Consider the following 22,912-nt stretch of genomic DNA (forward strand, 5'->3'; position numbering starts at 1 on the left):
GGCAGCAGCGTCTGCTCAGGCAGGCAGAAGCTGCAGACGCAGGGAGTGCGCGCTTTAACTTTGATCAGTGAGGACAGCGGGTGGCAGGAAGGACAGGGAACAATCTTGTTCTCTGTGGTACTGCTAACACCAGGTTTAAACACATCAAAAATTCAGACAGAAGCTGCAAACATAAATATTACATTTGAGGGGAAAGTATGTTAACAAATCCAAAAGCTCACACCTTCCACAAGCAATTTAACAGCTCCAGTTCTTTCCTGAGCCACAGAGCAGTGCAAAGCCTGATCTCAAGAGCTATCACTAACTTCAAAGCTGTTGGCTTAAACCAGCTCAGGCCTAGAAAAGCTTTTTGCCCTGTGTACATTTAATTCCTGCCTCCTACTGGTTTGGCTGAGTGCACAGCTTACCCCTTCGCTGTCCCATTGATCAAGCCATTGGAAAGGCTACAGCTCATGGAGCTGTGTAGAGCCTTGGATTTTGTGGTGGATTCAGCTCCTCTTTTCATGAGCACAGAGACAACAGGCACCAGTCCATCTTTCTTCTGTTTGGTGGAAGCGAGAGTCAGCACTATGGAACTAAAGAAATGTCCAGAGAAGAGACTTCACTTCACATCCTAGAGTTGCCAGTTACCAATAATTTCTGGATCTCCAGTGCTAAGTGAGACTGAAGGAGGAGAAAACAGCTTAAGCTCAAGGTTACTGAAGGATATTGCTGGGGGACAATTGCACCAGGCAGCCTTTAAACTGCGGGCAAGAGCTCTACAGCAAGCTGGCCCTGGAACCAACAGTTGCAGCATGGTAGTTTTGAAACATGTTAATTTTTCATCCACATACTTCAATGCACCACAGCAAAATGCCAAGTGCACATCAGGGTCAGTCTAAATTTATTATTGCCTTTTGGTACCACCCTTGAAAGCTTTTAGATCAAATTTTCAGATATGCTGATTATCTGCAGCCAGAAGAGTCCTGGCACTGGCTGGAAAGCTTTTTTTTTCCTCATTCCTTTTCACCTTCATTGCTTTTCCATTTGGAGATTAAGGTTTTTGGACTGGACCACATACACCTACCTGCCTGTCAGCTGCAGAACCCAGGCACACAGGATACCTCTGCTCTGCCAGGTGAGATGCAGTAAGTGCAGATCAAGATCTGCAACCAGCACGTCAGTCATTGCACACATTTTGCAGAGCTCTACCTTTGCATTCAGGGCACTGGGTCAGCTTTTACTTCTTTATACCTGTTGCATAAGTTAACACACTCAATTCTTCTGGTTTTACAAGATCACAGAAGAGCACAGGAGACCAAGTTGGATATTCAGCTTTATATTTCTAGTTACCTGTGCTTTGCTGCCAGCTGCTGCAGCTCCTGCATGGCAGTTTGCATTAACAGCCTGGATACTGTCAGGGTAAGAAAGCCACCACCTCTGCATGCCTCCAGTGACACCAGGAAAGAGGCTAAAACCAGCAGGAGGAGATTCTCTTGAGTGTCAAATCATTTTCACTGAAATTGCATACATCTTTGCCAAAGCTTTAAAAACATTGATTTACTGAAGTGTTTCACAGTATTTCAAGGCCACTCTACACACCAGAGCCACACAGTCCATCTGCAGCAGATGAGAGAAAGCAGCACTCCAGTGAAACAAAAGCTCCACTGCACAGCCTGTGTGCAGGGTGCCAAGGGATGCACTGCACATTGTGTACCATCCCAAACTCTGCACCAATTTGCTGCTGCACCAGAGTCCATTAATAGCAACATTCTGGTGCATTTCACTTTGCTCTAGGAGATCAACCACGTTACTGATGCAGGATTTTGTGTTTACACTTCATCAGTCTAATCTTAACATGGCAGTGAGATACTGGGCAGAGGGATATCCTTCTAAATTGCCTTCCCATGCAGCTGCCAGATGCTCAGAGAAAACCTTTGGCTTTCCTCAGCTGCACTCACACAGTCCATCTCTTCTGGAATAGAGCAATCCTGGGATGACCAGATTTTCTGACACGAAGTGCAACACAGCTCTCCTGCAGCATCATGCCATCAGATCCTGCCTAGGCACTATTTGGATCAGAACACCAAGGGGATTGGTAGATAGTGGTTTTACTTTTATTACAGTCTCCAGAACTTCTTGAATAGAAGAAATAAACCTCCTTCAGTGGCTAAATCTGCACCACTCAGTAAGAATTCAGTATGAAAGTGGAGCCTGGCACTTAGTGTTGCCCTGTCCTCATCATTTAAACCCAGGACCGCAGATGTGAAAAGCAAAGCAAGAGATGAGATGTTCCTAGACCATGAAGCCTCCATGTGTTTGAAGGTTTCTTCTCACAAGTGTGCTATTTATTTACTATTCATGTTTATTTCCCCCATTTTCAAATCTAGGGCAATATATCAATAGCAATTATCAGTGAACTGATCAGCAGCACGACAATAGCCATCACTAATTCCATACATTCAGTGTGTCAGTCTTCACCAATCCACACCTAAGCTATAGGAGCTACTGAACTTCAGTCAAGTCATTCTGGGGATCTTCAGGCAGGTAGCCGATTACACTGCTCCCTACACATCTGTCCCCTGCCCACCTTTTACACCACAAGCCAAGTAAAGTAATTTCTTTCCCAAACTCTTTGGGGCTGCCTGGTCAAAGACAGCGTTGTTCAGCAGACAGAGCCCTGCCACAGCAGAGCAAAACCTTCAAAGGCTTCCCAGTTCCAACTCCTGAGCACTCCAGAAGCTGTCAGAGCCAGCCAGCAGCACAAGTTACCTGCCCTGTGCTTCCTTCTGAAGTAAATTAACAGATTAAACTGCTGCAGCTCTGAATCACTTTGGATCACGTTGAGAACAGTTCCTGTTGGAGAACGAGCAAGGAGAGATGATTACTCTTAGCACCAAGGGCAGTCAGGAGGCAATCGCTTTGTCTTGAACTACCTTTGCTTACCTTGAGTGGACAGACTTTAGTCTGGCTTCACTTGTCTCTGCAGCAATATGCATCAGTAGTTTCTCCATAATTCATCTTTTCCTCAGATATGGATAGGTACAAATCATTCTTTTAGTTAATGCACTCAGAGGGCCTCGAGAGCCATAAGCAATGCCTTTGGCCACTGGAAGCTAAGCAAAGTTGCCTAGCCTGCTTTTCCCTCTTGCCCAAGAGGAAGACAGCATTTCCCAATGAAGAAAAAGCATGTTTAGCCTATGGCTTCCATCTCCACCATAATTCAGCCCAAGACTGAAGAGGGAACCAAGGACAGCTTCACCTAGTGCGAGTTCCTGGAGAAGATGCCAGCACTTTAATCTGCTGATCAGGCTGATGAGAGCCTCACTTTGTTAGACCAAAAGGCAGAACACTTTCTGCTTACTGGGTTGGTCAGCTCTGTTTTGATTCAGGTAGAGCACTGGATGAGAATTAGCTCTCCTTCCCCTCACTCCAACTCCTGTCCTCTTGCCACTGCTTTCATGGTGAATTTGTGTTGCAGCAGTGCCCTGGTTGCTGCGGGGCAGCAGACTGCATTATTACTGCAGCAGTGCTGCTGAAGGACTCACCTACTCGTGGCGACAGAACTTAGCAGGGCAGCACCAAGCCCTTTCTCAGTCCCATGGCTGGTAGGGGATTGCAGCAGAGGTAATTGAATTAACCAGCAATGCTATTCAATCAAGCTCTGCAGCAGCTCAGCTGCATTAAGACACTTTCCTGCCTCACTCCATTTGCACACCCGTGAGGCACTCACTGACCTTAAGGAGAAACTTCTTTACTTTGAAGGTGATGGAACAATGGACCAGGTTGTCCAGAGAGGCTGAGGAGTCGTCTTCTCTTGAGAGATTCCAAACCCACCTGGGTGTCACCCTGTGCAATGTGCTCTTGGCAAACCTGGGTTAGCAAGGGGGGTGGACTAGGTGACATCCAGAGGTCCCTTCCAACCCCTATCATTCTGTGACATGATTCCTGCCACTTCAAAGCTGCGGTTTAAGAAGAAAAGTCAACAAACAATAGAAACAGAAGCTCTGAGGAAGCAGTATTACTCTAATACTCTCTCACCTTGGAGTCTCTCAGATTTACTTTGATGCTAAGCTCTTTAAGAGCCAAGCTGTCCATAGAGAACACCAGAGCAGTGAGGTCTTGGGAACATCACCTGCCACTACTACAGCATTGCTCCCCTGCAGATCAGCTTGCCAGGCTCTAAACACAGTTTGCCTGGACACAGAGACAGCATTGTTTAACACCAAAGAGGAGTATTTAAATCTGAACTTCTTGGAGAGGATTGGAGATCTCACTTTAGCAGGCCTGTTCAAAGCTTCCAGGGAGCTTTCCTTAGCCTCGAAGCAGCTTCAAGCCCATCTGCAGCTCCAGAACTCATTTTGTGGCTAAATCACTGACTTGCCTCAACAGCCATAACAAAGCATCTCTTTCTTACTGTCTCCCACAGCAGTTTAAGAACTGCTGTTATGCTTTTTAGACTGGTTTTCCAGAAGCACCAAGACAGTGATTTTATTTCCTGCTAAGAACCCCAGCTGCTATACAGCTGTTCTTCACAGCAGGAGTTAACAGCCTTACTCAAAGCCATATGAACTTGATAGCCTAGAACTTCAGAGCACAGAGGCTGACCAAACTCCACCAGGCTCTGCAGCAGCATGACCAAGCAAAGCTGGCGAAGCAACACACAAGAACTGAGGCACAACAAAGCATCTGCAGCAGTTAGTCATTTACAGGCACACCTACAGACCACTGGCAGTAGATGCCTTTGCAGAGGCTAATAAACACGACATGTATCAGAGCAGTTTCCTCTAGATGACTTCACCAAAAGCTTGCTACATTACAGCACACCTTACCTCTTCAAAGCTGCACAGACCCCATTCTGGTTCAGTTTCACCTCATAACACCTTGAGACTAAGCTGTGAAAACAACACCAAAAGGCAAAACACTCTCACAACATTAAGCTCAGTTTCTGTATCATTTTTCCCACTCCCTGCCACAGAGTAAGTTTTCAGTTCTGTGCCAAAACACAACCTTTACCGAAGGCTCATAGACTAGAAACTCAACTCTGCCCTGATGAGAACATCTGGAATATTGTGTCCAGTTCTGGGCTCCTCAGTTCAAGAAGGATCTCAGGGAACGGCTTGAAAGAGTCCAGCACAGAGCCACAGGGATGCTGGAGGCAGTGGAACATCTCCCTGATGAGGAAGGGCTGAGGGAGCTGGGTAAGAGGAGCCTAAGGGGTGAGGGTGGTGATGAAGACGTGCAGGGCAGTGTGGGGAGGACAGAGCCAGGCTTCACTCAGTGATGCCCAATGACAGAACAAGGGGCAATGTGGGCAAGCTGGAGCAGAGGAGGTTCCAGGTTCCAGGAGCATAAGGAAGAACTTTTTCACTGTGAGAGTGACTGACTCCCAGAACAAACTGCCCAGAGAAGTTGTGGTGTCTTCTTCCCTGGAGACCTTCAGAACCCACCTGGATGTGTTCCTGCGTGACCTGCTTTAGGTGATCCTGCTCTGGCAGAGCGCTTGGACTGGATGATCTCTGGAGGTCCCTTCCAACCCCTCACGTTCTGTGAACTGCTAAGCGATTCCCTTCAGTTTAACACTTCCTCCTCTGAAGCACCATCTCACACCCCTACAGAAGATCTGTTTGCCTACGCAGCCCTTACTGGCTCGCAGAACATCCGGCTCCTTAATGCCCCTTCCCCTGCTAACTGCCTTTTATTCTTTCATTGGCATCATATGTCTCAGCTCTCACCCTGGCTCCCTTAAAGGAGCATGCAGCTGAGGAGGCACTGACAGAACCACACTTCTGACAAAAGCACATTCTGATCCAAACCATTACCCTGATAAAATCTTACTTGCCCCAAATTATGAGCTGTTAGAGCTTAATGAAACAGCTGAGATATTTTTAACGTGATCAAAAAACCTATTTTAGCTTCTGACCTTCAGCTCAGAAATAGCTGCACCATTTCTTTTTCTCTTTCTTTCTTTTTTTCCCCCTCTTTTCCCTGAGACCTCCAAAAAATAACTGCACAGATTGAACCCCTCCCTGCAATTCCAGCCTCAGTCTGGCATCAAAGAACTCGCTGAAAGTGTGGTGTCTCAACAGAACACGTTCAGCAACTGCTGCTATTCCCAACTTCCAGCTTTATCTATAACAATAACAGGCTCAAGTGACCAAGGTCTCAGCTCTTCATCTCATTCAACGTACCAGAAACATGCAGCAGGGAGAGCTGCACTTTAATGATTTCTGCCAAAATAAATGGCACCTCCCCTTTATCTTCCAGAACAGAAAACAGACTGTGAGAGGAGACTCCCATTTACCTCTCCTCACAGCCTGCTAAACCCAGAAAAACCCAGATTAGCTGCTGGGAGCTAAGCAAGCTTTGTCATCAGAGCATTAATGGGTTAAACACACAGCTATGGGATACAGCACTGATTCCCCTAAGCTTCTTGCTAAATGTACTGTGTAGTATTATCACACAGAGTAGCAAGGGGAGATCTCTGGAGCTGGATTATTTGTCCAGCTGGCTCTCTCGGATGAGTTATTTACTCCCTCAACAAGTTTAATTCGTTAAATTTCATCACTTGAGTTATGCTTCTGATCTACCCTCTGCTGCCTCCACTGCTGGAGACATTCAGACTCTGATCAGTCCAGGCCTGCATTAGTGACATGGTTGGAATCCCAAAGCAATATGTACTGAGAGGCAGGACAGACTGCAGTCTCCTGCATCCCTAGTTTGGACTCATGTCATGTAGACAAACCATGGTGTGACACTTGGTGTCACTCTGACACCTTTGCAAGGCCATAAAGGGTCTGTTTGAGATCAGACATACATGGTGATAAAGAACATCCAGAACAGAGTGGTGAAGAAATTCTACTGTAAATATAATTCAAAGCTGTATCACAAATATGATGCCAGCTTGGCTTATATATCATGGCATTGCTGGAGCACCAGGCTGGGCAATAAGCACTCCAGTTCTCTTCTAGGTTACAATCAGAGCATCGTTTCATTTGAAGAAGACCTTTAAGATCATGGAGTCCAACCATGACCTAACCCTGATGCTAAACCACATCCCTCACCACTATATCTCTGGGATGGGGATTCAACCACCTCCTCGGGCAGCCTGTTCCAGTGTTTGAGAACCCCTGAAGAAGTTTTTTGTAATATCCAACCTAAACCTGCTCTGGTGCAACTTGAGGCCAGTACTGGATACTTGGTTACCGAAATTCAGTCAGGTAAAAGCAAAGCCTGAGTCTTATGGTGCCTTACAAACCTCTCCAGCCCAAATGCTCCAAGAGGATGCACCATGTGCTCATCCACGTGGACATGCCTTGGGCTTCCAAAGGGTGCCGCCTCGGTGCCCAGGCTGCAGCCACAGCGCCGCTGCCCAGCTGGGCTGGACTGGGGTGTCTGTTTGCCACACGCTGCTAGCGCTGCGCCCCCAGAACCCTGCGATTTTCGTCCCTCCCGACCGCCCGTGCCTGGCGAGAGCCCGACGCCAACCGCAGAGTCTCTGCGCGGTGGGCGGAGCGCCGCGGCGGGCGGAGTGCTGTGTCGGGCCCGCCCGCAGCCGCCGCCGCCGCCCCAGTGGCGGGCCCGGGGTGGGAGGGAGGTGAGTGGGGGCCGGCGAGAGGACGGGGCGGGGGGCGGAGGATGGGGGCGGCTCTTCGCGGGTGGGCAGCCCGGAGCCAGCTGCTCTTCCCCGTGCGGTGCATGGCACTGCCCTGCAGCGGCCTCCCTGCTGCGACGACCGAGTGGGTGGGCGGGCGGGCGGGCGGGCGACGGGGGGGTCCTGGTCCTCCTGCCGCCCCAGCGCCCGGCAGGGCAGCGCACGGCGGCGCGGAGCAGCCCGGCGCAAGCGGGTGGAAGTTTCCGCGGTGCACGGAGGAAGGAAGGGCAGGGCAGGTTGCTGGGGAGCAGGGGGCACGGCCGCAGCAGAGCCGGGCCCCGAGCCCGCTTCCTCCGTGCGGCGTCCCGCTCCCAGCGCCCAGTGCTGCCAGCTTCCCTCACCGGCGCAGCTGCCGGAGCCCAGGCCCTGGCGAGGGACCTTCGCCGAGGTCTTTCTGCATCCTCAGTGCTCAGGGAATGTGTTGGAGCTCGCCCGTGGAGGAGCCCGAGCAAGAATGAAGAGATGCCTTCTTGGAGGTGTTGAAAACTCACGCAGACATGTGGCACTTGCAGACGCATTTTGGTGGGCATGCTGATGCTGGGTTGATGGTTGGACTTGATGATCTTAAAGGGCATTTCCAGCCAGAATGACTCTTAGCATTCCCTGTGGCTCCAGGTTGGAGCAGCAAGGTGCACCCACTGCAGAGCTGCAAGCTGCAAGCCACTGCTGGGCTGGTGCCCCTATGGTTCAGATGGTGCCTGCACACTGTAGTCATTCTTCTCACTCTAACCTTGCCCTCCTGCTTGTCGAGGGCTTTAGAGACTCAGCCACTGTCACGGTGCTGGCCAGAGCTTGCTTCCTCTGGGAGCGTGGCCGTGCATCAGTGCTGCGTTGGGCGGGCATCAAGAAAGGCTGAGTATAGTTCATGCATCTTTCAGCTTGCCTTTATGTGAGCTGAGAAAGATTCAGGGCTTCGAATGAGAAATTTGCATCCATTTAATTAGGCAAAGCACAGTTAGATGGTGTGGGTCTGGGTCTCTTCTCCCTCGTGTCAAGTGATGGAATGCAAGGAAATGGCCTCAAGTTGCACCAGGGGAGGTTCAGGTTAGATGTTAGGAAAAAGTTATTTTGTGAAGGAGTGGTCAGGCACTGGAGCAGGCTGCTGTGGGAGGTGGTTGAATCCCCACCCCTGGATGTGTTCAGATGATGGCTGGATGCGGTGCTGAGGGCCATGGTTTAGTGGCAGTGGCTCAGCAGTAGGGGTGGGGTTGCAAGCTGAAGACAATTAGTTGGACTTGCTGATCTCAAAGGTCTCTTCCAGCCTCAACAGTTCTATGATTCTCTGAAAAGTGTAGATTTGGCTCTTCAGGACAGTTCAGTGGGCATGGTGGTGTTGGGTCAACAGTTGGACCTGATGAGCTTAGTGGTCTCTCCTCAACCAAAACAGTTCTATGTAATGTGCATTCTTTATTTATGTTTCATTAGTAATCAGTTCAAGGTTACTTAAAATACTCTTTGCTAAGTTGGTACTGATTTATTTTAAAGCTGAAGTGATAAAATCCAGCACTTTAAGCTTACGTGGACTTGATCAAAAGAAGGATCAAAGAAGGAAGAGCACCTTAGAGTCAGGTTAGACAGGCCCTTGACCAACCTGCTTTTAGTAGGATGAAGCCTCTGAGCTTTCCAGGCTGATGGTGAGGTCATTCCTGCTCTCATGTTTGCTGGTGCAGAGGACCACTGTGTTTCTGCTGGTTCTCAAAGACTCTTGGTAACTCTTCCCTTCATGTGCAGAGCCTTGCAGGAGCCCCAGGCCACCCTGCTTTTGTTCATGCAGCTGTTAATTATTTTTCCAGTGGATATGCAACAGTAATAAAGATGTGTTTATTTTTTTCCATTCAAGACCTGAAACGAGCTCCTGTCAGACTGGAACTGCAGTGACTGTGCAAGGGAATGCCCAGGCTCACTGCTGGGCTAAGCCCTTACAGTGCTTTCTGTGGGTCAGGCCCAGGAGTCTTTTCCTGCAGCCTGACTGAGACACTTTGTTCTGTCAAGCTGGGGGATTTCTAGAGCATTAGGTTTCGATGTGAAGGGTGGTGATTATCTGATAGAAGAGCTGTAAGCAAACATCCCTGGGTTTGCTCTGCTTATTCTGGGCAGTGTCACACAACATTTTGCAATTGGAAGTGTTGTGAAACTGGTTTTCAGTTGGCGTGGAAATGCATGTGACTGGGTAGCAGAATCTGCCAGGAACCTCTGTGGCTAATTCACTCATTTCCTTGGGTAGGTGGAGACGAATGAGCCACCCAAAGCCTTACCTGCCACAGCAGGTACCTGCTCTTCAGCTGTGGTCTCTGTGCAGCATCACAGCACCTGCAGCCTGCTGAGGTGCAGCGGGCAGCATGTCAGACTTCAGGTTCCTGGAACAAAGGTTGCTCAAGCAAGTGTAAATATTACTTTGTAGCACTGAGAACCTTTGCCATCTGCTTTATAACCCCGGGGTGGGGGAAGGAAAAGCAAACCTCTGCTTAAAGTGATGATTATTTAGACAGCAGGCAGAATCCTAGGAGCTGCACTTCTGCCTCTCTACAGTTACCAATGCTGTTTGCTAGATTCCTTCAGTGGGTACATGGAGTGCTGGCCAAGGAGGGCTCACTAAAACTGCCCCTTCTCCCTTCTTTGTGTGAAACCCTTGCTTCTTAGGGTTGGAGTGGGAAGGAGGGTTGCACCTGGAGAGACTCACTAAGGTTTCAGTTGGAGACCTCCAGCAGTGACCTGAGCTCACATGCAAGGCAGGGGAGTTGCTCAGGAACACGCTCTGGGAGCAGGAGTTGCCACATATGCCTGTGTTGTGCCTGCTCATAAACCAAAAGGTTTAGCCCAGCCAACCTGGGGTGTGCTGGGAAGCTGCTGGCACAGGCTGCTTAACTTTTCCTCTGCTGTAATTGGGTCTTTCCTCTCATTTACCAGAAGGGGAGCAACCTGCCTTGTCTTGCTCACCTGACCATTGATCAGAACATCTGCTGGCCACACAGGCACAGGAGAAGAGCCCTCTGTGCTCTGGAGGGGCTGTGAAGAAGAGAAGTTTCCAGCTGCTTTTGCCACTGCAGTCAGGTGAGTCTGGCTGGGCAGAGAAATACAGGATTAATAAAGAGCAGTTCAGGCTGCAGATAGGGAGAAATATTCACAGGTTCCTTTTTTAATTAAGTTATCCTTTAGCTGACTGAGATCCTGTGTTGATTTAGTGATGGAACAGCGACTTTTCTGGGCGCTTTACTTGAGGGGAACAGCTTGAGAGCTACGACAACATCTTTGTTTCATCGTTTTGCCATTCAAGGGGAGCAAGGACCAGGCCTTTTGCCCTGAGCTAGGAAAACCAATCCTGAGTAAGTCTGTGTGGGTAAAGGCTGACAGCTCTTGGTGTAGGGACGGAAACTGAAGGCATGGAGCAGTCCTAGGGACGGAAACTGAAGGCATGGAGCCAGTCAGATGTTTTCTAGCTGACTGTGAATGCGACGCTTCTCTGCCTCACCTGTACCCACCGAAGGCTAAGATGATTGTCTTCATTTGCATAGCCAAGATGCATTTCTCAGTTGCAGGCTCAGAAAAGTGCCATTTGAGAGCAGTGTAATGATACCAGTGCAAAGCCTGGCGAGGCTGCAAGTGCACCACTATAAAACAGCTATGTACTTTTTCCTCTTGCTGTCACATAATGGCTGGGTCTGCTGCACAGGCTTGTTTCTGAGCTGCTCTGACAATATTGACACGAAGCAGTGCCAAGGCAGCATAATACCATTTGAGCAAAGTCCCACAGAGGAGGTAGTTGAAAGCAGGGCTTAATTTGCAAGCACATGTGTGTGTTTGTAGCCAGCTCTGGAATTTGTGTTCAAATGGGTTTGAGTTTCCCAGACTAAAGGCATTGACACCCTCTCATTAACTCAGCTGCAAGAGAACAGTGCTTATGCTACCCAAAGGCCTTCCTGCTTTGCCTAAAGAGGCTGCAGTCTTTTCAAGAGCCACAGTTACTGGCATGATTCAGACTGTGGAGAGAAGGAGAGCCTGTTGGGTGGAAATGCTGAATCTCACAGAATCCCAGAATGTTAGGGGTTGGCAGGGACCCCAAAGGATCACCTGGTTTCAGCCCCCCTGGCCCTTCAGCCATGGGAAGCAGGTACCTTGTGCAGTGTTGTAACACACCCTGCCCCATTTCCTTTTTCATTTCTGTCATTAGTGTTCCTGGGTCTGCCTCCTCTCTCCCAAGATGCTGGGAAGAGTCCTGTGTACAGTGTTGTTCATGGGAGCCTTGCCATCACCAGCCCAACTGTCCCAGGGCCACATCTCAGTGGTGTTACTGGGAGCCACGGGTGATTTGGCCAAGAAGTACTTGTGGCAGGGACTGTTCCAACTCTACATGGACCAAGTGAGCAGTGGCCACAGTTTCACTTTCCACGGGGCTGCACTGACAGCGCTGGAGCCGGGGCAGAGGCTGATGTTTGACGTGCTGAAGAAGCTGGCTTGTCCCCCAGATGAATCTCCCAACAGGTGTGCTGTGCTCAAGGACCAATTCCTGAAGCTGAGCCAGTACCACCAGCTGAAGACTGCTGAAAACTACACGGCACTGAGCAGAGAGATCGAGAGGCTGCTTGGCCAGGAGGGGCTGCAGGAGGCTGGCAGGATCTTTTACTTCTCGGTGCCTCCCTTTGCCTACACAGAGATCGCCCGGCACATCAACAGCAGCTGCAGACCCCCTGCAGGAGCCTGGCTGCGGGTGGTGCTGGAGAAACCTTTTGGCCACGACCTGCAGTCAGCCCAGCAGCTGGCTGCAGAGCTGAAGAGCTTCTTCAGGGAAGAGGAGATGTACCGGGTGGACCACTACCTGGGCAAACAGGTGAGCAGCTGGCAGTGTGCAGCCCAAGGTGAGGGACTTAGAGGCTGAGAGAGTGTCGGGTGTCAGCTCTGCATCTAACGAGGGTGTTGCTCCTTTCTCAGATTCAGGTGGAGCCTGTGAGTGTGCTCCCAAGCCTGCATTTGTTCATGGAGTGCTATACTGATCTTCTTGTCCTGTTCTGTGCTGCTGTTCATCCTCTTACAGGGTAGAGGAAATGTGCAGACTGAAGCAGGGCTTTCTCCTCTTAGAGTGATGAGGGTCTCCTCTCAGTCCTGGAGCCCTCAACACAAGCAGGACATGGGACTGTTGGAGCCAGTCCAGAGGAGGCCACAAAGGTGCTCAGAGGGCTGCAGCAGCTCTGCTATGAGGACAGGCTGAGAGTTGGGGCTCTGCAGCCTGGAGAAGAAAAGGCTTGGAGGAGACCTCAGAGTGGCCTTCCAGTATCTGAAGGGGACCTACAGGAAGGCTGGTGGGAGACCATTGACAAGGTCCTGTGATTACAGGATGAGCAGTAATGGGTTTGAGCTGGAAGAGGAGAGATTTAAACTGGATGTTAGGAAGAAGTTCTTTACAGTGAGGGTGGTGAAACACTGAATAGGTTACTCAGGGAGGTTGTGGATGCCCCCTCCCTGGAGGTGTTCAAGGCCAGGTTGGATGAGGCCTTGAGTGACCTGTTCTGGTGGGAGGTGTCCCTGTCTATGGTGGGGAGTTGGAACTGGATGGTCTTTGAGGCCACTTCCAACCCAAACCACTCTGATTCTCTCCAGAGGGAAGGCAGGTGTGGGGATGAGCTGTGTCTGGAGGGATGCAGAACTCATCTGGTCTCACCAAGGTCAGGGCTTTGATTTCGCTGACTAAGTGCCGCCTGTTCCTCTCGCAGCTCTCCCCCCTCATTGCACACAGGCCTCTCTGCTTAGCCCTGGCTTCTAGAAGCACTTTTTAATTTCATATGATACAGACCTGATGGATATTAATTTTGTGGGATGCCTGGGACAAGGTTTCTTCCTGACCTCTGCTCCACTCAGGGCATGGAGAACTGGCTGCTGCATGCACAGCTCAGGATGTGGAGCTGCATTGTCCCAGAGAGGATGTGTTCAAGGACATGGCATCCTTGGTTGGGAGGAATGCAGTGCCACATTTTGAAAGTGGCCTGTGCCAACCATGGCACTCTGGGCAGCTTTTACTCAGAAGGTTGCATGTCCAGCTGCAAGGAGTGCAGCTCTAATCAGAGGGGGAGTTCTTTTCTTTTTCCCTCCTCTCCTCAAAAGAGCAGATGGCTTAGTGGAGCAAGCATCAGATCTGATGTATTTCAGCACTTTGGAACAGTACATTAGTCCCAGGATGGTCTGACTCAGCCCTTTGTCCTTTGATGGATTTAAACTGAGTGCCTTGCAGTTAGTAGTTCAGCCTTCTTCACCTGAAACCTCACAGTGCCTCAGCAAGACCTTTAATGCCTGGGGTCTCTGGTGACTACAAAGCATTGGGCATCACCGTGGGCTCTCTTGCTAGTCTTTTCTGACCCATGTGGCATGCCTGCTGGCGTTCCAGAGCTGGCCACAGCTGTGGAAATCTGGTGGCTCTGTGTTAGGTCTTTGATTTTCTTCCCTCTCACAGGCTGTAGCCCATATCCTGCCTTTTCGAGATCAGAACCGGCAGTTTCTGGATCCCATTTGGAACCGACGTCACGTGGAGAGAGTGGAGATCGTCCTGAAAGAGACTGTGGATGCTAAAGGTTGGTGAGGCAGGCGGGCAGGGCTCGGGGGCGCGAGTGAGGACAGCTGGCAGGCTCATGACTCAGGTGAAAGTGGCCCTTAAGGTAGTGCCGGTTGAGAAACTAAAGGGAGCAGATGAATGATGTGTTGCTCCCTGGCGAAAGAGAGCGATGGTCCTACACTTCACATGCTGGGGACTGACTCAATTCCAGGTAGCATTGCTGCTTCCAAGGAAAGATTCCCATTGCAGTGCAGCTTAGAGCAGGGACAGACTCTCCCACGTTTTATTGCTGCAGAGCTCTGGGGGCATTGCAGCTCACTCTTTATCCCAAGCCTTGCTAAAAGGCACTGGATTTGGAACTGAGGCACTCTCAAGGCCACTTGATTTCAGTGCTGCAATAACCTGGTTGTTCCAAGAACAGCCCTTTTGTGTTGCTGTCATGATAGCTGCCAGGCTCACACTGAGCACACATTTGTGCTACTCTTTGGAGGATGCTCCTGCATCTTTTGCCTGGATGTTACTTGTATCAGCATCTCTGTCACTACCGAGACCTAGGTTTATGTCTGCCTGTTTCTCTCCCTACCTCTCTGTAGTAAGAAAGCATTGCAGAAGGAAAATCCAAGCCCAGTGCTGCCAGCATGGGTCTCCTGCTGAAGGACACGGCTGCAATCCCTCCCTGCAGTGCTGCAGCATCCACTCTGCAGTGCTCAGCATAAAGCTGGCTGGGCTGCCACCCGCAGCACTTTGGGATGTCAGGCGCCCGCCGTTCTGCAACATCAGGACTGCTGCTCCACTCCCTCTACCTCCTCTGCTGTCTTCCTCCTCCCTCCCTTCCCACCTCAGCCACCACAAACCCAATTAGTGCAGTTTTACCAAACTTGGAGTAATCTTTGGTTTGACAGCCCTCAGGTGGGGCTGTTTGTGAGAGAGGGATGTGCTGCAGAGAGATTTAGGGAGCAGAGTGTTGTCTGTGCACAGCCCCAGCCACAGCCTTTACCCTTCCTGCCCTGAAGCACTTGGTAATTTTTCATTTGATGTCTTTTTCTCCCCTGTGCCTTCAGCTGGCAGCCTGGCTCCCAGCAAGTCTGCATCATTGATTACATTAACGAATGTGCCTTTGGATTAGAGCAAGGGAGATAAATATATCAATCAATATGGGAAGCCTATGGCCGTGATGTGGTCTGCAGTGTGCAGCCTGCTGCTGCTGGGCTATAAAAAGGCATCTGTTTGAGTCACTTTGAGTGCATTGTCCTTCTGCTCCTGTTCCTACCTGCATGAGGAGTCAGGCAGGGAAAGGGAACGAGAGCTTTGTACATGAACAGTGTCTCTCAAGGGCATGGCCTAACCAGAGCCTTCTGAAGACATGGAAAAGAGGCAGTGAAAAGCAGTGCTGATTGCCAGGGCCCAGCTTCAGCTCTTCTGTTGATCTAGTGTGTAGCTATAGAGCTACTGAGGTCCCTGCTCTGACCCTGCTTTCCAGCTACTCTGTCAAGGTTTCGTGTAGAGCTGCCTGTCGTGTGGAGTCTGAGGCAAGATGCTGTGACCTGTGGGACCAGACTGTTAAGCTGAGGGCTATGCAGGAGGGCTACATTGTGCTGTATGTGGAAGGTCTGAGCTGCCTATTGCCAGTCTCTGGCCACAGCTTCTGAAAGCACAAGCAATCCAAGAAAGCAAAACTGCCTTCTGCTCTCTGCAGCTGGTTAGTATCAGGCAAGAGCATTACTCCTGATGGGTTTAACTCGGTAAGTACCCACAAGGAGGATTATGTCTGGCTCTGTGGAGGACAAATAGTTCCCTGGGAACCTTTTAGCTGTATTTGAGTAGCAGAGACATTTTGGAAGCCACTCTGGAGGGAGAGGAAAGGCTTAGGATCGCAAAATCTTAGAAAGGCTTGGGTTGAAAGGGACCTTTGAATATCGTGGCATGCCTCTGCCATGGGCTGGCACACAGGGTCAGCTTGCTCAGAGCCCTATCCAACCATACCTTGAGTGCATCCCGTGATGGGGCATCCACAACTTCTCACAGCTTTAAGTTCATCATTGGGCAGGGAGAACGGGAGCTTGGTGCCAACCAGCTAGGGCTTGTGCTCTTTGTTCTCTGTGGCACACAGGCTGTGCATGCCAAGGGCAAGGCTGCAGGGAAGCAGCCACTGTAGCACCGTCTCACCTTCTGTCTGTCCTCAGGCCGCACCAGCTTCTACGAGCAGTACGGAGTCATCCGGGATGTGCTGCAGAACCACCTGACAGAGGCCCTGATGTTCCTGACCATGGAGCTCCCAGCCAACGTGAGCAGGGCTGAAGAGGTTTTGCAGTGCAAGCTGCAGGCCTTCCAGTCCTTGCGGCGCCTGGAGAAAAGCAGCGCTGTGCTGGGGCAGTATCAGGCATATGCCAGCCAAGTGCAGGAGGAGTTGCAGAAGCCACAAGGCTACACCAGCAGAACACCAACCTTTGCAGGTGAGTTTGGGCCCTGGAGAGGGGAGTAGTCTAGAGCTGAGGACAGCAGGAGATGAGTCCTTACTGGTTGATAGCAGCTTCATAACTTTAGACCTCACTGCTGACATGGGGATGTCTCCAGGCGTCACCAGCATGGTAGCAGGGAGCTGCAGCAAGACAGTCTTGTTGTCATGTGAGTTAAAGTGATGCTCCAGTGAGTGGGAAGCGTTCCCTAAGAGCAAAGTCCCATTATTCTCAATAAGATCTCTGCCTGTTTTTCAGAAGTGATCTGCAAGCTCCTTTGCTTTTTCATGAATTGAAGTTGCTGCCTGCATCCAAGGGATAAAGCATTGGCAGTTCTTTGTGGTTGGTAGGCCACAAGGCCATCTCCGTGCCTTCTGCACACTTAGCATGATATTCAGGCTCAGAAACTGCTTTTCTGCAAGATGAGTAATCAACTAGGATACCTTGGAGGAAGGACAGCAGAGTGGCTGGAGAGCAGTTAGTCCAGTGGTGCCACAAAAGGACCTACTATGGAGCAAGAGACACAGTGTATGCCAAGATTTCTGGGAGCCAAGGATGGGGAGTGCTGGGTGGGTGACAGAGATGCCTTTGGGTCCATTTGCTGTCCAGGTTTCACAGAATCACAGAAGGTTAGGAGCTGGAAGGGACCTCGAAAGCTCATCCAGTCCATCTCTGCAGAGCAGGATCACCTATAGCAGAGCACACAGGAATGCATCCAGAGAGGTCTGGAATACCTCTAGAGAGGGAGGCTCCACAGCCCCCTGGGCAGCCTGTTGCAGTGTTCTGTCGCACACAGGGAAAAAACCTTCTCCTGTTTCCATGGAACTTCTGTGCCTCAACGCCCACCCACTGCCCCTTGTGCTGGTGCTGGGCATCACCCAGCAGAGCCTGGCTGCAGCCTCTTGGCACCCACCTTTGGACACTGGTAACTTGCCTCTCAGCTGAGGTCACTGCCACTGCTCACTGTCGTTTCAGGTGTGCTGATCCACAGCGACAGCCTGCGCTGGGAAGGGGTCCCCTTCCTGCTGGCTTCGGGGAAGGCTCTGGACGAACGAGTAGGTTATGTCCGCGTTCTCTTCAAGAACAGGGCCTACTGCGCCCAGAGCGAGGCGCTGAGGGACGCAGGGCACAGCCAGTGTAAGGCCAAGCAGATCATCTTCTACATCGGGCACGGGGAGCTCAACACCCCTGCCGTGCTCGTCAGCAGGAACCTCTTCAGGCCTGTCATGCCGCAGGGCAGCTGGAGAGAAGCGGCAGCTCGCTCTGACCTGCGCCTCTTCGGGCAGGCCTTGTCTGATTACTACGTGTACAGCCCCGTCAAGGAGAGAGAGGCATATTCAGTCCTCATCTCCAGCATCTACCATGGCAGGAAGGACTTCTTCATTACCACCGAGAACCTGCTGGCCTCCTGGGGCTTCTGGACGCCGCTGCTGGACAGCATTTCTCACCAGCCCCCGCGCCTCTACCCTGGGGGTGTGGAGAACCAGCACCTCTTAGACTTCGAAATGGTGGGTGGGGAAGTGGCGTTCGCCGTGGCCGAGCCAGAGGAGCTGCTGCACCCCGGCAGGCAGGTGCCAAGTGATTACAGAACAGTGCAGTCCACCTTCCGGCAAAGGCCCCTGGTGTCCGCCTGGGCCGAGGACCTGATCTCCCGGCTGGCCTCTGACATGGAGGAGGTGGCACGCAGGAGCGTGGCGCAGCGTGGGCAGTTCCACCTGGCCCTCTCGGGTGGCTCGAGCCCCGTGGTGCTGTTCCAGCGGCTGGCCAGACACCATTATGCCTTCCCCTGGAAGCACACCCACGTCTGGCTGGTGGATGAACGCTGCGTCCCCCTCACCGACACCGAGTCCAACTTCTTCAGCCTGCACAAGCACCTGCTGCAGAGCGTCAGGGTGCCCTACTTCAACGTCCACCCCATGCCCGTGCACCTCAACCAGCGGCTCTGCGTGGAAGAAGACAGAGGCACGGAGCTGTATGCCAAGGAGATCGCGGCCCTGGTGGCCAATGCCAGCTTTGACCTGGTGCTGCTGGGGATGGGCACCGACGGGCACACTGCCTCGCTCTTCCCCCAGTCTGAAAGTGGCCTGGGAGGGGCTCAGACTGTGGTGCTGACCGAGAGCCCTGTCAAACCTCACCAAAGGATGAGCTTCAGCCTAGCCCTCATCAACAAGGCCAGGCAGGTGTTCGTGCTGGTGCTGGGGCGGGGGAAGCACGACATCACCACCCTGGTCAGCAGAGTGGGCCAGCAGCCACGGAAATGGCCTGTCTCGGGTGTCAGCCCCAGCGCTGGGCAGCTGGTGTGGTATGTGGATTATGAAGCTCTGCTTGGGTGATTCCTTCACCGTGTCCCTCCTCCCTTGTCTGCGTGTCTCTTACAGCCTGGATTTTCCTACACCACGTCCATGTTTTCCTGTTGCCAGCAGCAGCTTCATCTCTGACAAACTGCTCTAACCTTCTGGGAAATCCATGGCCTGCAGTGCCTCTGACATTTGAGCCCGGAAAGGAGCTTGGCTCAGTGTTCTGGGCTAAGCAGGAGCCAAGAGCCCAGTGCAGCATTTCTGGCTCTGCTGGGGATTCTGACTGTGACTTTGGACAAATTACCTCACCTTGAAGTGCCTCAGTTTTCCCTGTCAGGCCTTTGTGCCCATTAGCATTTAACTACCTCGCAGGCACGATGGGAGACTTGTTAAATTAAGTACCTGCCAAATACATTTTTATGTTTGGGTTTTTTGGTTAAATTCTCAGGCTAGAAGACATTAATAATAACATTTTCATTCCCTGCCCTGCTCAGTCTGGCTGGGACGGAGTTGTTCTGGTAGAACGATGGTTCTGTGCACATGGGTCTGTAGTCTTCGTGCAGCTCCTCCTGGTGCCAGTGAACCACTGCCTGTGGCTCTGCCGCCCTGCACGCACAGGCACCCTCTGCTGCTGCGGCGTGTGGCCCCTACACGCTGGCACCCATTTGTGAGCTCACTGCAGTCCTGAGTCTTTGCAGACTGCCCAGCAGCAGACGCCGAGTTTATAAGCAGTAATTTGCTGCTTTCATTAAGTGGGGAGCTGGTTCCGTGGGGGCTGGAGAAGGAAGACACTTTGCTTTTTAGGCTGTTAGAGTTACGGGGCAGGGTGAGGAGAACGGCAGCTCACAGAGCTGCCGGCTGCCTGCGGTGCAATAAGTACTGAGGGAGGAGCTTGGTGTTAGAGAAGCTGCCTGAGCTTTGCTGGCAAATGAATGTGAACTTTCCCGGGTCCCCAGAGCCGGAGCTTGCAGTGTCAGTCAGCGGCACTATAACATTCCTACCGGAGGCAGCTTTGTAAACCTTTAAGGTGTCTGTCACTACTGCACACAGCAAGGTGGCTGCAGCGTTTGCAGGGGCAGGTGGTGGGTTTGATCGGCTTACAAGGGGGGGAAGTTTTCTCTGTACATACCTCTGGGTCACATGGAACTAGCAAATCACAGCTCTGTTGACAGGACAGCATTAAGTGAGTATAGAATTGTATAGGGGCATTGCTCACAGGGAGGGCTGGAGACAGCAAGTCCTACCTAGAGACCCTGCTCCCCTTCCTAATCCTCGCCTTGCCAGAGTGCTGCAGTGGGGGGCTCTCTGCTGTCATGATAGCCCCAAATGCTCTGTGGTCTTCTCTGGTGGGTAATTTAGCACAGCAAACCAGAGTGCAGCTTTGGAAAGGAGATCAAGACAGTACAGAATGGGAGGATCAGGTCTGATGGTCCATCTGGAGGCTACAAACGCAGTCGTTTAGGGCTGCACTAGAACGGGACAAACTCCCTGCAGGAAGCTGGAACATGGATCCACATGGCTGCCAGCGGGGAGGGTTCTGCCTAGGAGCAGAGGCCTCTTTCAAGGGGGTTTATCTCTTTCTGTGAGTGCTGGCTGTGTTTCTGTGGAGAAGTTGCTGTGTGGGGATGACCAGGTGGAGCTGGTGGCTCAGAGGTGACAGAGGTACCCCGATGCTGGCAGGAGCTGGTGCCCTGGCTGTGAGGAGCAGCACTCAGTTGTGTGCTGTTCTTTCAGCAGAGTTTGGCTACCCTCCACAGCTCTAGAGCATCAGAAGGGAAAAGTGGGATCCTTGGGACTTGGACCTGGGAGTCTGGTGGCCTGAGTCTGCAATACAGGGAAAGAAGGAGCCTTTGCTTTAGGAAGCTGGCCAATAGGAATTGGCCTCAGCTCCTTCCCCGTGCAAGGATCTGCTGAATCCTAGTGATGAAGATGGAAGTCTGGGTGCTCCAGTATGATAGGACAGGTCCCTGCAGCCTGTGCTCCCAGGTTGTTGCCTTTCAGCATAATGCTTCCAGTTAATGCAGAAATCAGAACTGTCTTCTGCTCACTTCACAGCTGAAAGTGCACTGAGCAAGCTCTAGGGAGCAGGTTACTTGTCAGCAGTCCCTAGGCAAACGGAGCCAGGGAGAACATAACCTGGCAGGAGCTCTGTGCAGCAGGAAGAGGACAGATTCTCAGGGACAGGCTGCGATTTCTGGCAGCCTCCCCCACCTCACAGATGGTCCAGAAGAGCTGCATTTTATGTTCTGTGTTTAAGCTGAGCTGAGTTGCACTGCTGCACATCACTTTGCGTTTGCATGGGAAAGGAGGGAGTTGTGGTGGTGCAGCTTGCTCAGCTGCAGAACAGGCACAGTTGCCCTCAGGGGTCTGGTTTGACAGCCAGCGTGGCTGCTTATCCATTATCCCTGGGTGGTCAGGACTAAGTTTTGTGGTTACAGGCAGGTTTAGCTACCAGCACAAACACCAAAGGCTGAAAATAAATCACAGGGCAAGAAGGGTGGCATAGAAAAGTGGGATGAAGGTGAGCACTGCAGGTTCCTTGCGGCAGGACTCACTTGTCAAGTGGCTGTGCTGACAGTGGAGTCTGGAATAAGAGCATATGCCTGGGAGTTAACTGGAATTGCTCTCTTCATAGATGAGTGCTGGCAAACACTGGCTCCAGAGCATAGCAGAGTGACTCGAGCAGCTGTGCAGGGGGCGATGGTTGGGGTCTGGTATGTCCATAAATTCACACTTCATTTTTAAAACCCAAATAGCCATGAAAACTTCATTCCAGTCTTTTTGTATTTGGTGTGAGGGAACACGAGTGAAAAAGTGACCAGTGTGAGAATAAATGTGGTGTTATGAAGGGCTGAGTGCACTACTGCTGTACAGGTGATTGTGGCATTGGTGTTTTCTTGTTTCTGCACTTCCTTGCTAATATTTGCCTGGGGCCTTTTGAAATAAATACTGGGTCTGGAGAAGTTTATTTGTACTTTTAAATAGGCTTATGTTTGGTGGTTGGTTGGTCTTTTTTTTTTCCCCAGAGAACTACTGTTGTTTCCAGCTGAAAGCAGAGTTAACTTGCAAGCTCTCCGATGGGTCAGCCCCAGATTCATCCTAGATGTTTAGATTAAAATCCAGTGAAAGCTTACACACTTCCTCCTCATCTAACAGAGCTGTCTGGGTTCTCTGGGTGTTTTTTTTAGAACTATTGTTTTCTTCTCTACACAGACAATTCCTATTCAACTCTTTGATACTGAACCCGAGCCAAATGAAAACCAAACACTTTAAAATAGATACCAATTTTGTGAGTGGCAAATGAGAGAAAGGGAGACTGCAGATGGGGGGGAAAAAAGGGTTAAGAGAGCAACAAATCTGATGAGGAGGAATGGTAGAAATCCACTGGGCTCCAGGCCAAGGAAGCGATGCTATTTTTATTTGATGAAAGCTATTAATAGGACATATGCACCTTCTTGAGAACTTGTATTAACCTTTCTTTGCAAAGGCAACTCCATGGAATAACTTCTTGCAGTCTATTTCTACTTATGGATACCAATTTCCTTACCTTTATAAATGGCAAATGCATTCCTGCAATCGGGTGGTGTGATCCTCTGTACATTTGACAGGACAATTAACACTGGAAGTCGTTCATTTGTCACTTCAACTGCTACAAATCAAACAGTCAAATCTTATTTTTACCATGAGTCAAGTTCTGGGATTCCTTTCACGTTGTCTAACGAATAAAGAAGTCTATTTATCTAAAAATAAAAGTGTTTTTAACAAAAGTAGCTTTTAATTCCTTCCAAAGATTGGTGACCGTTCTGGGTTTAACTATTGGGGGTTTAGCCTTTTAATTTCTTGCAAAGATTGGTGACCATTCTGGGTGTAACTACTTAGACCTTTCTTCTTGCAAAGATTGGTGACCATTCTGGGTGTAGCTATTTAGTCCTTTATTCTTGCAAAGATTGGTGACCATTCTGGGTATAAGTGTTTATTTAGGCTTTTA

General features: G+C 50.8%; 1 protein-coding gene and 1 long non-coding RNA gene across 2 annotated transcripts; one reads left to right on the forward strand and one right to left on the reverse strand.

Annotated features, from left to right (window-relative positions):
* Positions 1 to 414: 414 nt before the first annotated feature.
* Positions 415 to 1,436, reverse strand: LOC135190669 (uncharacterized). The gene is made up of 3 exons (XR_010308601.1): positions 1,333 to 1,436; positions 1,067 to 1,233; positions 415 to 575 (listed from the first exon to the last, which is right to left on the reverse strand). It is a non-coding gene; the product is annotated as an uncharacterized LOC135190669 (long non-coding RNA).
* Positions 1,437 to 10,589: 9,153 nt separating this feature from the next.
* H6PD (hexose-6-phosphate dehydrogenase/glucose 1-dehydrogenase) lies at positions 10,590 to 22,691 on the forward strand. Its single transcript, XM_064171941.1, has 5 exons — positions 10,590 to 10,684; positions 11,802 to 12,458; positions 14,073 to 14,190; positions 16,355 to 16,624; positions 17,603 to 22,691. The coding sequence occupies exons 2-5, from the start codon at positions 11,832 to 11,834 to the stop codon at positions 18,958 to 18,960; spliced, it is 2,373 nt and encodes a 790-aa protein (XP_064028011.1). The 5' UTR covers positions 10,590 to 10,684; positions 11,802 to 11,831; the 3' UTR covers positions 18,961 to 22,691.
* The last annotated feature ends 221 nt before the right edge of the window (positions 22,692 to 22,912 follow it).

This window comes from Pogoniulus pusillus, chromosome 36 (genome assembly GCF_015220805.1).
Source record: "Pogoniulus pusillus isolate bPogPus1 chromosome 36, bPogPus1.pri, whole genome shotgun sequence".
NCBI classification, from domain to species: domain Eukaryota; kingdom Metazoa; phylum Chordata; class Aves; order Piciformes; family Lybiidae; genus Pogoniulus; species Pogoniulus pusillus.

Bases quoted from the DNA above. Each gene is read 5' to 3' on its own strand.
- H6PD (XM_064171941.1), top strand. From the start codon at position 11,832: ATGCTGGGAAGAGTCCTGTGTACAGTGTTGTTCATGGGAGCCTTGCCA. The intron at 12,459-14,072 runs GTGAGCAGCTGG...TCCCTCTCACAG, and splicing joins ACCACTACCTGGGCAAACAG to GCTGTAGCCCATATCCTGCC. The intron at 16,625-17,602 runs GTGAGTTTGGGC...CTGTCGTTTCAG, and splicing joins CAGAACACCAACCTTTGCAG to GTGTGCTGATCCACAGCGAC.